Source organism: Myotis daubentonii, chromosome X (assembly GCF_963259705.1).
Source record: "Myotis daubentonii chromosome X, mMyoDau2.1, whole genome shotgun sequence".
NCBI lineage: Eukaryota > Metazoa > Chordata > Mammalia > Chiroptera > Vespertilionidae > Myotis > Myotis daubentonii.
This window is the reverse complement of record NC_081861.1, coordinates 29,247,242-29,262,030: the sequence shown is the minus strand read 5'-3', so window position 1 is coordinate 29,262,030 and position 14,789 is coordinate 29,247,242. Positions and strand designations below refer to the sequence as shown.

General features: G+C 40.4%; 1 protein-coding gene and 1 long non-coding RNA gene across 3 annotated transcripts in view; one reads left to right on the top strand and one right to left on the bottom strand.

Annotated features, from left to right (window-relative positions):
• Positions 1-1,676: 1,676 nt before the first annotated feature.
• RAP2C (RAP2C, member of RAS oncogene family) lies at positions 1,677-5,847 on the bottom strand. Of its 2 annotated transcripts, XM_059679921.1 has the most exons (3): positions 5,359-5,556; positions 4,415-5,224; positions 1,677-1,989 (listed from the first exon to the last, which is right to left on the bottom strand). In XM_059679921.1, the coding sequence occupies exons 2-3, from the start codon at positions 4,685-4,687 to the stop codon at positions 1,711-1,713; spliced, it is 552 nt and encodes a 183-aa protein (XP_059535904.1). In that variant the 5' UTR covers positions 4,688-5,224; positions 5,359-5,556; the 3' UTR covers positions 1,677-1,710. The 2 variants fall into 2 exon arrangements, with proteins under 2 accessions (XP_059535904.1, XP_059535903.1); XM_059679920.1 differs by lacking the exons at positions 1,677-1,989; positions 5,359-5,556 and adding an exon at positions 5,576-5,847 and having other exon boundaries at positions 4,686-5,224.
• Positions 5,848-5,913: 66 nt separating this feature from the next.
• LOC132224819 (uncharacterized) overlaps positions 5,914-14,789 on the top strand; it is a 30,903-nt gene continuing 22,027 nt past the window's right edge. Inside the window, exons 1-2 of the long non-coding RNA XR_009450736.1 lie at positions 5,914-6,017; positions 6,221-6,314. This is a non-coding gene — a long non-coding RNA (uncharacterized LOC132224819). The remainder of the gene's footprint in view (positions 6,018-6,220; positions 6,315-14,789) is intronic.

The following is a 14,789-nucleotide window of genomic DNA, read 5'->3' as shown; positions in this document are numbered from 1 at the left end:
ATAATCCACAATAAGACTTAAAAATCGCTTTAGAAATTGCCCATTTTCTGATTTGACTGAGACCAATTTTATTTTGTTTACTTTCTATAGCTGTCTATAACAATGGTAGAAAGAAAACTGGGAACATTTTTGAGAACTGGTTGATTTTTTTTTAAATGATAAAATTAAAACATGTACGCTTTTGTCATTTGTCCAGTTAAAAGTGTCAGGAAGAGAAATAGAGCATAATGGTGAAGATATAATCACTATACAGAACTTGTTCAAACTTGAGGTTGGCTTACAGTTTAAGACGAGAGATTATAGAAACAAGAACATGAGTCTTGATCACCTATATACGCTTCAAAAGACTATAGTGTAAGTGCAACACTATCAGTAAAACATGTTGGACTATAGTCTGAACGGTGATTTTATAAGGTTACAGATGTGGCTAGGTATAAGAAAATAAATGAGTTTCCATCAAATTCTGGTATGCTGAAAAGCTGATGAGTGAAAGCACTTTGAATAAAACACTGTTGCCATCTTTCCTTTTTAAAGATGATACTACCTGACTGGAACTCGTCCTAAAAGACAAATTAGGGGCCGTTAGTCTTTTGTCCAGGAAGTACATATGAAGCCAGACCTTTGATTAGAAATCATCACTGCGATCTGAAATGCCTGTTGCCATTTGTAGCATTGCCTTCTAGACTTGAGGTCAGTCTTGGCTCAAAATAATCAATTCCATTCCTAATGTTGTCGGGCTAGTCTGGCATTTGCTATGATTTCTCAGTCATCCAGACTATTGGTTGTTTTATCTCATTATCTAAATGTTACTAAGTGAAGTTACTTCCCCAATTTTTATGTCTAGATTTAAAAATCATGATATGAATAAATAATCTAATTTTAAATGCTTAATAAGTATATCAACTTTTCCAAAAACTCATTCAGTTGAAAAAATTTTAATAAGTCATTATTTAACTCAATGAAAAGTTTCAAGGTTTTGTTATTATTTTATTAAGTTTGTTATTTATTAAAATGAACAAAAACATTTCCTGGGCTTAGAACTGTTTCTTCTAACACATCACAGATGATTTTGCCAGATTCTCATTTGAACCATATATTCATGATGAAGTCTAGGTACACTGTGGCACTATAATTTGTTATTATCAGAAGTGACTTAAGTCCCTCAAGTGCCAGGTACAGAATTTGAACTTGATTAAATAATCATTCTGTTAAATCAAGCATTTGGGTGATTAGTAAATTGATGATTTCAATTATAGCAGCTCTCTAGTCAAGGATAGAAAAGTGTAGAGAACAAAACTAATCATCTTTTGAAATTATTGACGGATGCTCTCTTGTGCGTTCTGGATGCTAAATCACCAAAACACTGAAAAGGTGTACTATCCTTTAACTCACCCCAACCCATAGGAATGTTATCAATCAAGCAGAAAGAGAGCAGTAACTCACTTGAAAAAATACATCTTCTGATGGAAATACAAGCAATTTCTTACCTTTGTTTCCCTTTTCTGTATTTTTCAGGCATTTGGCATTGAATGTTGACTATTTTGTGCAAAGGGAAATGTTACTTTAAAAATAAAGACATTTAAGGTAGCACAATGTGTTTTAATATTAACCGGCTTTGTTATATATGATCAAAAACAAAACACTCTCTGGTTCATAAGATTCCATCAACGACTAACCTGCTCGGTATGGCCATGATTGAGGTTATCTTTTTTACTGGACAACACAAGTTGTACAACACTGATCTTGCTTCTCGGGCAGGGATGAATAGTTCATTTGCCTGACGATCTCAGCAAAAAGGTCATCCACCATTGATTTACTTTTTGCCGATGTCTCCATGAAAGGACAGCCCCATTCTTGAGCCAGAGCTCTGCCTTCTGAAGACATAACCTCTCTTTCTGGTTCCAGATCCACTTTATTTCCTACTAGGATTAGTGGGACTTTTTCATATCTCTTCACTCTGACAATCTGATCTCTCATTGGCTTGATATCCTATTCAAACAATCACAAAAAGAAAAAAAAAATTATGCTGTTTGCATAACCATAACAGAAGTATTACAATCTCATAAGAGCTCACACCTCAGTGAGTAAAGCTGAATCCAAAATAAAACCACACACCCAAATAGAGAAAATGTCATTTTCTCCATTAAAGTTGGCACTAGATTATTTCCACAGACTCTACCTGCTGGATTTCTGTCAAGAATATAAAATGTAGGTTGCACACTAACTTTAGGATTCATTTAATCACTTCTTTCCCACAGTCTATACTGATTTAAAGAGTAAGTTCCCAAATATGATGAATCCATTCATATATAAAGGTGTTTGCCCATCTCCTTAAACCTGCAAACTTGTCATCACTCCTCCTAACACTTGATATCCTAGCACAGGATTGTAGCATCTATGCATTCCTAGCCATTTAGTAAGAGCACTTGAGAGAAAAGTGTTTAAGGTGGAAACAAAAACACTGTGTCATGCCTAGAACAAAGTTAAAAATAGATTCCTGCACTTATATGTTTCATTTTAAATTTAATGGTATATTTTTATCTCAGTAAAATTAAATACCTCAAAATATGTTAAATATAGTGGAAACTATTGTAACAATGAGCAGCTCCTGGGATGGACAGGCAGGTGAAAATCTGGGTGGGAAAAAGTCATACTTTTCTTTGCCTACATTCGGGTTTACAACTTGAATTTTACCCCAAGTGTATTGTTTTTTGTAAGTAGTTACAACCAATCACGAAAGATAAGAGCCTTAGCAATTCTCCAGTAGCATCAACTTGGGGGGAGGAGGTATTGATTAAAGACAGTATCATAGATTTTATACTAACATTATATATACTTTTTTGATTTTTCATAACTTAAAAGTTTTAACTTAAATATAAATGTGTGATTAATTTAGTTACAGTAAACAGAATATTCACAGGTAGGATGAAGAAAAAAGAGGGGGCTGTGAAAATTAACAAAAAACATAGTTATGTGATATTTGCAACAATTTTATATGATCATGTATCAATTCAATGGTTAAGTTTCTTTTTCCCTGCCTCTTCATGGGAACCCAAGTTCAGCTGAGAATCCAAACTTATGGCATTTAAGTTTAAAAGAGTTTAAGGCTCTGTTGAAATAATTGCAGAATTTTCACTGCGTATTTATGGCTATAACAGAAGTAGATATAATTGAAATCCTATGAAAAACCGTTCAAAAAACTTCCAGCCTCAAGAGAGTCAGCTCATAGAATAACAAATTTCCCAAGATCCTTCAGAAAGAAAATGCCTGCCAAATAGCACCTTTACTACTTTTGGGGGGGAAACGCTGTTATGATATTCTTGCTTTGGAATTTAAGCCTGCATAAGATGGACTTGAGTTTGGTCAATATAACTTTTATTCATTCGTCTGGAATTATTACCTTTAAAAGAAAAAAATCCTGCAGTGCTATATGTGGTTACTGAAAAAGTTCACTATAGTACTTTAAAATACTAAGAAAAGTGGAATTAGCACATTGCCTTGACTTAAAGTACTTAATGTCTCTTAAGTAAGCAGCATTAACTGAATACCTTTAAATGTAGAAAAATATCCATTTCCTAAATCAATGGAGGTCAATATAATGGGTCAATATGAGGTATTTTCAAGGAATAAATAGCAACATTTATTGCATCTCTTAAAATAATGTTAAACCTTCAGCCTGTCTCTTAATGGAGGACAGGACAGATTTTCCGAGGAAACTGGACCATCTCCAGTTTGGCCACCCAGCCAGGATTATAAATCTGCATTTGTTCAATGTTCCCAGATCCCCGTGCTTTTGATAGTGTTATCAGAAACAATTTGGATAACTGGAGAAAAGGAGGGGCATTCTACATTTTTAATTAGTAACTTTTCCTTCACATGCCCCAAGTAAGTAAAATGCCTAGAAGGCAGTTCTCAAGTTCGTCTTGCAGCACTAAGATTTATGAATCTGGTTGAGAAACTTGGGTGAGCACAGAGAAGGGGTGGGGGAAAGCAACCACAAAGCAATTATATATGCAACAGATATTAGGCTCCAAATAATTTTCCTTCCATAATGTTGTATTTACCCGAGATTATTTGTCAATGTTTTGTTGAGTATATTAATCAATACTTGTTGAATTGAACAAGCAACTTCAGAAAGTTATATTCCAAACTAAATATACGCGGCATGACCTATTTCTTTTTCACTTTTCTTTGGCTTAAAAAAAAGTTTAAAATATTTGTTGACAGTTGTTATTTTACTACTCTCTATAGAAACAGCCCAATACTTTTTCATGCCAGGGGTAACCTCAAAAATGCGCCATGTCTAACTTTCAAAAGCAAAACATAGTCATTAACGCACGGCTCAAGCAAACCAGAAGTAAAAGTAGGATTACCACACCCCCTTTTAACAAATTACAAGACTTGGTTTGGTTACCTGAAAAGACTGTTGATTAACGAGACTATAAACCAGGATGAAACCTTGACCGTTTTTGATGTAGAGATCTCTCATGGAGGCAAACTGCTCAGTTCCTGCGGTGTCCAGAATTTCCAGCACGGACGGGGAAGAGTCCACTTCGATCTCTTTGCGGTAGAAGTCTTCAATGGTGGGGTCATATTTCTCAATGAAAGTCCCAGTGACAAACTGCACAGTCAGGGCAGATTTGCCAACCCCTCCGCTCCCTAACACCACCACCTTGTATTCCCTCATGAGTCTCCCCTTCACCCACTCCTGCACGAGGGAGGAAAAATAACGCCCCGCTAGCTGCGGTGCGGCTGGGGAGGCGGAAGGTGGGCGGAAATCTGCGAACTGGGGAGGAGAGTGCAGAGAAGCGGAGGGCCCGACGGGGAAAGAAGAGGAAGTTAAAGGCGGGGGGAGGGGAGAGAGCGAAGTGTCGGGGTGGGTGGGGATGAGATGGTAAATGCCCCTCCTATAGGAACTAAAGCCCAGGCAGGGGGCGTGGGGAGGAGGGCGCTCCAGGAGAAGCCCGGCGAGGGTGGGGAGAAGAAACGCGCCCCTCGAGGCGAGGGCTGGAAGCCGCAGATCTGGGGCCCTGGCGGGCAGGCGAGTGACGGAGGAGCCCGCAGCCAGGGGCTGCCCCCACCTCTCCCCCGCCCTTCACACAAAGGGGCCCAGGGACCCCGCTTCCTGCTCTCGCTGCTAAGCTGGCCTAGGCCTGTGGGCTCCGCTCCCTCCACTGCCGCCGGGCGGGTCTCAGAGCCGCGGCTCCCGCGGGCGTTGTCCGGCCTGGGATGGGAGAAAGGGGCCCAGGTTACCCGCCTGACCCCTCTCCCCCCCCCCCCGGCCCCAAACCAACAGCCTCCCCCAGCACCCCCCACCCCCGACCGGCTGTCTCCGCCAACGCAGCCTTCGCCGCTTACCCTACTGTCTGCACCCGCCCGGCCGCCCGGGAGGCTCAGTCAAGCCAAGGCCATGGCTACGGGCCGGCTCCTCAGTCTCACCGCCGCCCCAGCGCTGCTATTCGCAGAGGGGAGAGGGGCGGGTGCCGTCCTGGAGGCGGCGGCCCGCAGAGACTCCAGGCAAACCCACCTCTTTTTTTTCCTCACCCACCCCCCACCCCCCACCCCCAGCACACACCCGGAAGGGTTTCCCTGACACACTAGCTTGAGGTGCCCCAGTTCCCCGAGACTGGACCGGATCACTTCCGGTGGGGAAAGTCCCACCTCTTCGGAACGAGGCCCTTGCGCTCGGGCCGCGCCCTGCTGAGCTAGACGGCTGGGTACTGTTTCTGGTCGGGGCTGTGGCCTTGGCAAAGGGCCTCTCGGAGGACCTCCAGCGCCCTTCCTTTCCGCGCCAGCCCGCAGCTGCTGCTGATTCTGCTGCTGCTGACAGTCCCACCCCAAAGCCATTGAAGCCCCTCCTTGTCTCAGCTGCCCTCAGCTCCGCCTGAGTACTTGATGAGCTCGTTGGCCTGTGCAGGACGGCCAATAATTATCTAACGACCGGAGAACGCCAAACATCCCTGGACTAGAAGTCGCGAGGAACATAAAACGGCCAAGAAAGTTTATTCTCTTTGCTGGTATTTTTTTTCAAATGATAGTTTTTTCTAAGAAATGCATGCAAATTACCCCCAGACTTCACTATTGCTCTGATTTCCTATGTTTTGTGTTTTACTTAGCTGTGCCTGACAAATAATTAAATACACAGTACTTTTATCCTCTGACAAATCTGCCTTGACTCTACCAGCAAATGCCAAAAGTCACTCCTCTTTCTTGTCACCAGGTTCAGAAAACAAAAGGATTGCAAATAGACTTCACAGGTGCTCCAACTCAGCTTTGCCTCCCTTTGATTCCAACAAAGCTACCCAGCAGGAAAGGTAAACAATACTCAGGGAAGATTTGATTGGAAATTGTTTATTCCAGCAGATTAACCTCTTTTGTTCTTTCATTATCTGCATGCACAGCAATTTATAAGCTGGCTTTTCCTCAAAGTTTTTAACGGCCATCCTTCATAGTCATTGAAATTCCAAAGGGAAAGACTCTGGTGTTAAACACTAACTTTCTATTTTTAGATAAAATTGGTACTTCTTACATATCTTTCCCTCTGCCAACTTTCTATTTGTAAACTTTGTGTCAGATCCACAGGCCCAGAAAGCTAGGTTATATTTTAGGAATGTCACTCCCTCTTTGATTCAGGCACGCACCCAGAAACCTGTGAGACTCAATGGCCAGACCAGTTAAATTGACTTCAAACTCCTTGCCTGCAAGCTCTAATGGCCAAAATGTATAAAAATATTACCAAACTCAAATTGTTAGATAATAGAAAACAGGCAAATCACAGTAGTGTAAAGAAGTCCTACTGTGTCTCTCCCTGAGTATTCCCCAAAGTCACTTACAGTATCCAAAGGACAGTTTAGTTCAATTTCTCTTCGGCCTAGGGCTGGTGCAATCAGCCCAGTGAAGTCCTCAGCTCTGGCTCCAGATGGTCCGGGGCTCGCCTGATATCTGAGACACTGCCCTCTGCTGGAAGAGGTTTGGTCTATGAGTTACGGGTTTCCCCATAGGTCACTGCTTCTTCCACATGTGCTGTTGCCTGATTTGGAGCTCTGCTGCCCATCTCCTTGTCTAGCTGTCTCCAGACTGTCTGGTGGAATCCACAGTGCTGCACCAGCCCTGCTTGTAACCGAGTCTAGAAATTCCTCTTCTGATCTAGCAATCAGCGTTGAGCGGTCTGCCAACTTTCTGCACTGTCACTAAACTGCCAGAGCAGGCTGCTCTTCTTTTTGAGGTCATCCCACCTGTTGGCAACTCTAATAGCTCTGAATGTGTTGGTCAAAGTGTTTTGGAGAGAGTTCTTTGTTTCTCCACGCAGTAAAACATACTCCTCCCCTCAGGACAGAGTCCCACTGGGTTGCTCTCAGCAACTACAAGGTTGATAAATGTCATGCTCAGTCTGAAGATCCTTCTAAACCAGTGGTTCTCAACCTTGGCTGCACATTAGAATCACCTGGGAATCTTTTTTATTTATTTATTTATTTTAATATATTTTATTGATTTTTTACAGAGAGGAAGGGAGAGAGATAGAGAGTTAGAAACATCGATGAGAGAGAAACATCAATCAGCTGCCTCCTGCACATCTCCTTCTGGGGATGTGCCCGCAACCCAGGTACATGCCCTTGACCGGAATCGAACCCGGGACCTTTCAGTCCGCAGGCTGATGCTCTATCCACTGAGCCAAACCGGTTTCGGCAGGGAATCTTTTTAAAATCCTGATTTCTGGGCCTCATCCTCCGGAAATTCTGGGTTTTTTTTGTGTTTTTTTTTTTTTTTTTTTTTTTTTTGTTAAGGGTTGAGGCCACAACATTAGTGACAAAGACACAGAATTTCTGGAGGATGAGGCCCAGAAATCAGGATTTTAAAAAGATTCCCAGGTGATTCTAATGTGCAGCCGAGGTTGAGAACCACTGCTCTAAACTTTCTTAAGAGGGGGATTCATTATAGCAGCATCTAGGAAAGCAAACAACTGGAAGTCATTTAAATGTCCTCCAATAGATGATCAAAAGTAATGTGTGTGTGTGTGTGTGTGTGTGTGTGTGTGTGTACATTCACAAATTGGGATACCATGCAGCTATTAAACAAGAGAAGTGCCAATATGAAAAAATGGCCAAGATATATATTGTAAGACTGAAAAACAAGATACTGATAACTCTCTTTCTCTCTATCTCTCTCTCTCTCTCTCTCTCTCTCTCTCTCTCTCTCTCCCTCCCTCCCTCCCTCCCTCCCTCCCCCCTTCTCCCTCCTTCCCTCCCTCCCTCCCTCCCTCTCTTCCCCTTTCCTCCTTTCCTCTCTCTAAGCATGTCCTGGGCTGATAATTTTTTTAAAAAACCTAAATATCTCCAAATGACACAAAAATAATAAAACAACTCAGTTAATCTTTCCAAGGGTATTTATTGTTAAAAAGCTGCTTGTATTTCCTTTCAGGGAATAAACATTATATATATGCTAGTATATCTATCAAACCAATTTCTATATGTGGTTTTTAAATTACTACAAAAGTAATCTCACTATATACAGCATTCTGTACCATGCTTTTTAAACACTTGCTGTATCTTGGTGATTTTTCCATTTCAGAACATATAGATCTACCTCATGTATTGTTAATGGCAGAACCATGATTTAGTTAACCAGTTCCCTATTAAGATACTGGTTGCTCCTAGTTCTTTTTACTGAATATCTTCCACACACCTATATCTTGCCAGCTAATACTTCAGGTGAATTTCCGGTACTGCGATAACTGAAAAAACTGATACAGTGGGGCCTTGACTTACGAGTTTAATTTGTTCTGAGACCGAGCTCCTTAAGGAACTCATTAAGGAGCTCATTAACTCAAATTACTCTATCAACTCAATGCAAAAAATCGGCTGAGAGACAGCTGGTGTCTCAAAAAACTCGTTAGTTGGGACACTCGTAAGTCAAGGCCCCACTGTACTTGCATTCCAAATTCTTCTGGTAAATATTGCCAAATTGTCCTTCAGCAAGGTCAAACTAATTTACATCTCTAAAAACAGAGTATGACGGTTTCTTTATAACCTCACCCTAGGCATTATTAATTTTAGTATTTTAGAGCTATTGTTACTTGCTTTAGGACATTTTCAAGACGAACAAATGCAGGGTAGTGTTATAGAAGAATTTGGGCTTCAGAGGCCGATAATCCTAACATTGCCCTTTGCCAGCTAGATCTCCATTCTCTGATTTGTAAAGTTGAGTATAATAGCTGTATCTAGCTTATAGGGCCTCTGTGAAGAATAAGCGCTTAGCCTTCCAAACACTATCTGCTTAATAAATGTAAATTGCTCAAATAATAACTTTCCACTCACAAGGCTCAAAAATAGGGGGAGGGTAACCTCTCCAGAGAGTATGCCCTTGAGATTCGGAACTTTTGCTTTAATTCTGTATCAACCTCCACTCCAAAGTAACTATTGCTTGGACAATCATTTTCAAGAACTCAGACAATTTTTACCCTAGTGTGAAAAAAATTTTAGGGTACAAAACTATATTCAGAACACAGGCGCTTCAGGCACATAATTCTTGTTTTAGGCAATTAGCTTGGTGCAAGTTTAAAGTGCTAAACGTTTTGCTTCAGGCACCAGTTGTTCACTTATTTTATCCCTCCTTTCCAGTTTAGACGTCCTTCAGTTGTGAGCCCTGGAGCCATTAAATGTTCTGGATAATTTTCCCTCCCTTTCACCTTCCAAGTGAGCCCTCTGACCTTTCACAGTCCTGGGGGAGGGATGAGGGGGAGCCCTGTTCTTTCCATGTCCCAGGGCTTTCCTTCTCTTTTGCTTGAAGTTGCCTTCAAGTTAGCAGAAAACTAGCAGGACATCTCCTCTTCTTATTTCAGTGTTTTAGGAGGCCCCTTGTTAGCGATTGTCTTGAATTCTTTCCAGCTCCTTCCAGCCTCTTAAGATCCCAATCGTCCCTTTCAAATCCCTCCTCCAGCTACACCAGCTGTTGGCTCTGCATGTAGGTCTCCCCAGGTACACAGAACCAATTTTTATATCTTTTTTATCTTTTTGTCATTATAAAAATTGTTCTTTGCAAAAAAAAATGTAAGGTCTGATCCTACTAACCAAAGAAAATCACCATTATATTTTAGTGCCTTTCACAAAATTTTACTGAGTGAAAATATGTTTTTTAAATGAGAATGGGATCATATAGTTTTGCAAGCTGCAGCTTTCACTTACAGAGACGTCATGCCTGCACAAAGTATTAAAAATACTTATAGCCTGAGTATGCCTTCTTCCCCATAGCTTTAGCTTTCCTACAACTCCAATTAGCATTCATTCACATTCAACCTTGCCCACCTGGAATCTTCATTCAACCAAAGGGATTTCATGGCAAGGTCTGCTTACCACAGAGGCCACTGCTACCCAAGCCTGGTCAAGAAAACATTCCTATAGAGCAGTGATGGCAAACCTATGACACGCGTGTCAGAGGTGACATGCAAACTCATTTTTTTGGTTGATTTTTCTTTGTTAAATGGCATTTAAATATATAAAATAAATATCAAAAATATAAGTCTTTGTTTTACTATGGTTGCAAATATCAAAAAAATTCTTTATGTGACACGGCACCAGAGTTAAGTTAGGGTTTTTCAAAATGCTGACACACCGAACTCAAAAGGTTCGCCATCACTGCTATAGAGACACAAGACTCTTATTTTCCAGATGTGTCAGCTGAAAGAGTTAGTTCTTTGGAACTCAGTGAGCTACTAAATAGAGTGTATCTAAAACAGGTCTGAACTCCTTAATCATTTTCTCTCTCCATTTCATCTGTAATTTCAAAGATAGTAGATAGGAAAGCATTTTATAATCTATTAAGTACCACTAAATTTAAGGGATTAGTATTAATAACTATATTTTGTTGTTTATTTCTGCATGTTTATTGCCAATTTTAATCTGTTGTATAACCATACTCTTAATTTACGTGCATCTGAATCACCTGGAAATGTTGTTAAAATACAGATGGCTAGGCCCTGCCCCCCAGAATTCCTGATTCTGGGGGCAGGGCCAATAATTTACATTTCTAAGTTCCCAGATAACACTGCTGTTGGTCCAGGGACCCCACTGTAAGCACCACTGTTATAAAAAGTGGTAGGGCTTTATATTTGGATCTTCCCTGCTTAATATTCATTAATTTATCAACTCGCTCAATTATTCATTCAATCCCCATTGACTGACTTTCTACTCTAGGCCAAGCACTTTGCTAGATAGTGGTAATGTAAAGATGGATGAGACACAGTGCCCGAAGAAGTTCATGGCCTTTTGAGGAACACAGACAATTAAATCAATATTTGCATTACAGTGTGGCAAGTTTCATGATAGAAATATGGCAAGGGTGCTCTGGGAGACTCAGAAAGGGCACCAGAGAAGGTTTTTTGGAAGAGGTGACTGAGCTGTAGGCGAGGAGGCCAGGGGGGTTAGTAGAGGCACAGGGGTGGGCAAACTTTTTGACTCGAGGGCCACAATGGGTTCTTAAATTGGACTGGAGGGCCGGAACAAAAGCATGGATGGAGTGTTTGTGTGAACTAATATAAATTCAAAGTAAACATCATTACATAAAAGGGTACGGTCTTTTTTTTCAATAGTTTTATTCATTTCAAACGCGAGGGCCGGGCTGTAGTTTGCCCACGGCTGCAGGTAAAGAAAAGCCTGGAGTAGTAAACTGAGGGGCTTCACCTTTCCCCTGAAGGCTGTGGGAAGTCAGAGAAGGTGGTTTTACAAAGGTGGGACACTACTCTACTGAGAAAAAGTAGATTTGGCATCCAAACCCAGGTTCGAATATTGGCTGTGCTGCTTGCATAACCTGGGCAAGTTACTTAACCTTCTCTGAGCCTCCTGTTCCTCATGTGTAAAGGGAAAAGTAATATCTACCTTATTTAGATGTTTTGAAGATTAAGTAAGAGAAAGTACCTAAATGCCTGGAATACGGTAGGTATATAACAAATGGTGATTATTATCAGTTTTGAACTTTAGAAAGCTAAAGACATGGATTATTTCAGATTGAAATTATCAGGCTAGTTCAAATATCAAGGCCGTATTTGATATGGCAAGTTGAATGATTTAATGGTATATTGATAATTATTTATTGGTACAGACTATATGCCAGGAATTTGCAAAGTGATTTATACTCATCATATCACTGTATTCTTGCAATAACCTTAGACTTAAGTGCTATTATTATTCCCAAGTTTGCAACGATGGGATTAAGACTCCAAGAAGTTAAATGACATATACAACGTCACACAGTTTGTCAGTGGCAGAGCTTGAATTCCAACTCAGGTCAGTCTAACCCTAGAGTCTACATTGTATTACCTCCTTGTTCCTCAGAAAGCAATTTTTTTTCTTTGGACTGTAGAACAGTGAGTGGGTGTTAAAGCAATGTTAAAGAATGTGAGCTTTATTCTCCTGTTTCTCTAACCTTGAGCAAAGCTGGTTGTTCCTACTGATTTCATACTCCCTCTGAAAACATGCCTCCATCACCTGCCAGGAGCCATCGACCTTGGGTCTGTGGGACCTGCTACTGATGCTGAGGTTGTCACAATTACCTTCTAAAATATCCTGGAGCATTTACCACAGAGAATCTCCTTCTCTTGATACACGGACCATATTAAACTCCAAGGGAGGAGGAGGCAGAGGGTAAGCCTAATTATTTTTTAATACCATTTTGCCAATAGCAGCTATTACTTATTGGGCACTTGCTATGCATCTGGAATCGTATATACACTTTAATTCTCACAGCAACCCCATAGCAAGTACTATTGTCACCATCCCTAGTGTAGATATGAGGAAACTGAGACTCTGGGAGGTTAAACAATTTGTCTAAGATTACACAGCTAGCAGAGGCAGATTAAAAGTAGAGAACTGGTACATTCAATTTTATAAACCTTACATTTTAATTTTTTGCTTTGCTTCTGTAGCTATAACATTTCCAAACTCAAGTCTCTTAGATGCTTCTACTGCCTATGTGATTTAGTTACCACAAAATAGTTCAAACCCTGTTTTAAATTATAGTGGGGCCTTGACTTACGAGTTTAATTCATTCCATGATGGAGCTCGTAACTCAATTACTCCTATGTCAAATCAAAAAGTGAACGAGTGAGACACGTGATGCTGGGCTGATGTTGTGGCGTTCACTGTGACGTTCGCTGCGCCAACTAGTGGTGGGGTATCTGAAGCTGGCTCATAACCCGAATTTTAGCTCACAACTCAAAGCAAAAAATCGGCCAAGAGACAGCTCGTATCTCAAAAAACTCGTTAGTCGGGACACTTGTAAGTCAAGGCCCCACTGTATATGTGTGCAAATAATGCCTGTTTCTTCAAAATCATTGCATACTGTAAGGAGTCATTCTTTGGCTACTGTCAAAAAGACAAGAAATAAATGTTGCTGAGGTTGTGGAGAAAAGGGAACCTTTGTGCATTGTTGGTGGGAATGTGAGTTGTTATAGCCACTACGGGGAAAACAGTATGGAGGTTCCTCAGGAAATTAAAAATAGAACTACCACCTAATTCAGCAATCTAACTTCTGGGTATATACCCAAAGGAAATGGAATCACTATTCTAAAAAGATATCTGCACTCCCATCTTTACTGCAGCATTAGTCACAAAACCCAAGATGTGGAAACAGATGAATGGATGAAGAAGATTATATATATATATAAATTGATCCATGGAAAGTAAAATTCTAACCTACTGGGGCCTCCATATGCTCTATAAAGAAATCACATTAAAATTGAATTCTTAGTACTTTAAAAGGACTACGGTCTGAATGCTTTAAAAAGGCTGATATATAAATGCGAGATGGTGTGAAAATTAATGTAAAGATCGATATTGTTGTTTGCTATAATAAATTGTTTTCTGTTTCAAACTCATGGCAATGTATAAATCCTTTTGTTTTTAATTTGGAGCAGCTAGCTGAATATGCAGAGTTCTGGCACTAGGTGTCAGCAAAATATTAAATTAGAATCATCTACCTCTGCTCTTCCTTTATTTTCAAAGTTTTTATAGCAATAAAAATAAAATATATGTTCTGGATTTTAAGGTAAAGAGACAACACATTTCCTTGTTGCTGTGACAATGTCAGTGGGAGAGAGACTATTGTTGCTGCTCAAGGTGGACTGCTTAAGGAGATCACCATGGCTCAAGAAATTGTCTTGGTTTGACCTTCAGCTTTGAATGGTCTAGAATTCAATTTTGTGTTACCCAGAAAGCTAAGGGATTAGCAGTTTGCAGGTGCACGTGGAGGAGTGAGTCCACTGTAGTGAACCAGTTCCTAAAAGTCTACATGCAAAATTATTTTACACAGAGAAATCTAATTTTGAAGCTGATCACAGCACTTGTGTTAATCAACTCAGTGAATGGTCTTCCCATGTGGACAAGATTAACAAAATTACTTTAAAGGATCACTTTGAGAGCCTAAGGAGTTGACTGGTCCTAACTTACTATTTTCTATATTTAACGTATCATTGCTTTTTCTTTTAATCTCCAGAACTTTACCCCCTTCTTGTGATTTCTATCACAGTAAATGGTACCACCATTCACCGTTTACAGAAAACAGAACTTTGGATGTTATCCTCACCTCTTCCTTCATCCTAGCTTCCCATAACCAAACAACTACCAAGTCCTGCCAAATTTACCTCCTTAATATTTCTTACATCTGTCTCATCCTATGCCTGCTTCTGTTGCAGTCTTAAAAATCTCAATAAATGGCAATTCCAGCTTTCACATGGCTCAGGCCAAACCCTTGCAGTTATCCATGAGTCTTCTGTTTCTCTCATGCCCCATCTGATCCAT

What these genes read in the sequence shown, in the direction of transcription:
- RAP2C (XM_059679920.1), bottom strand. Translation starts at nt 5,847, where the DNA reads ATGGCTTTGGGGTGGGACTGTCAGCAGCAGCAGAATCAGCAGCAGCTG. An exon ending in TGTCAGGGAAACCCTTCCGG is followed by an intron (nt 5,225 to 5,575) that starts GTGTGTGCTGGG and finishes CTCCCATCCCAG; the next exon opens with GCCGGACAACGCCCGCGGGA.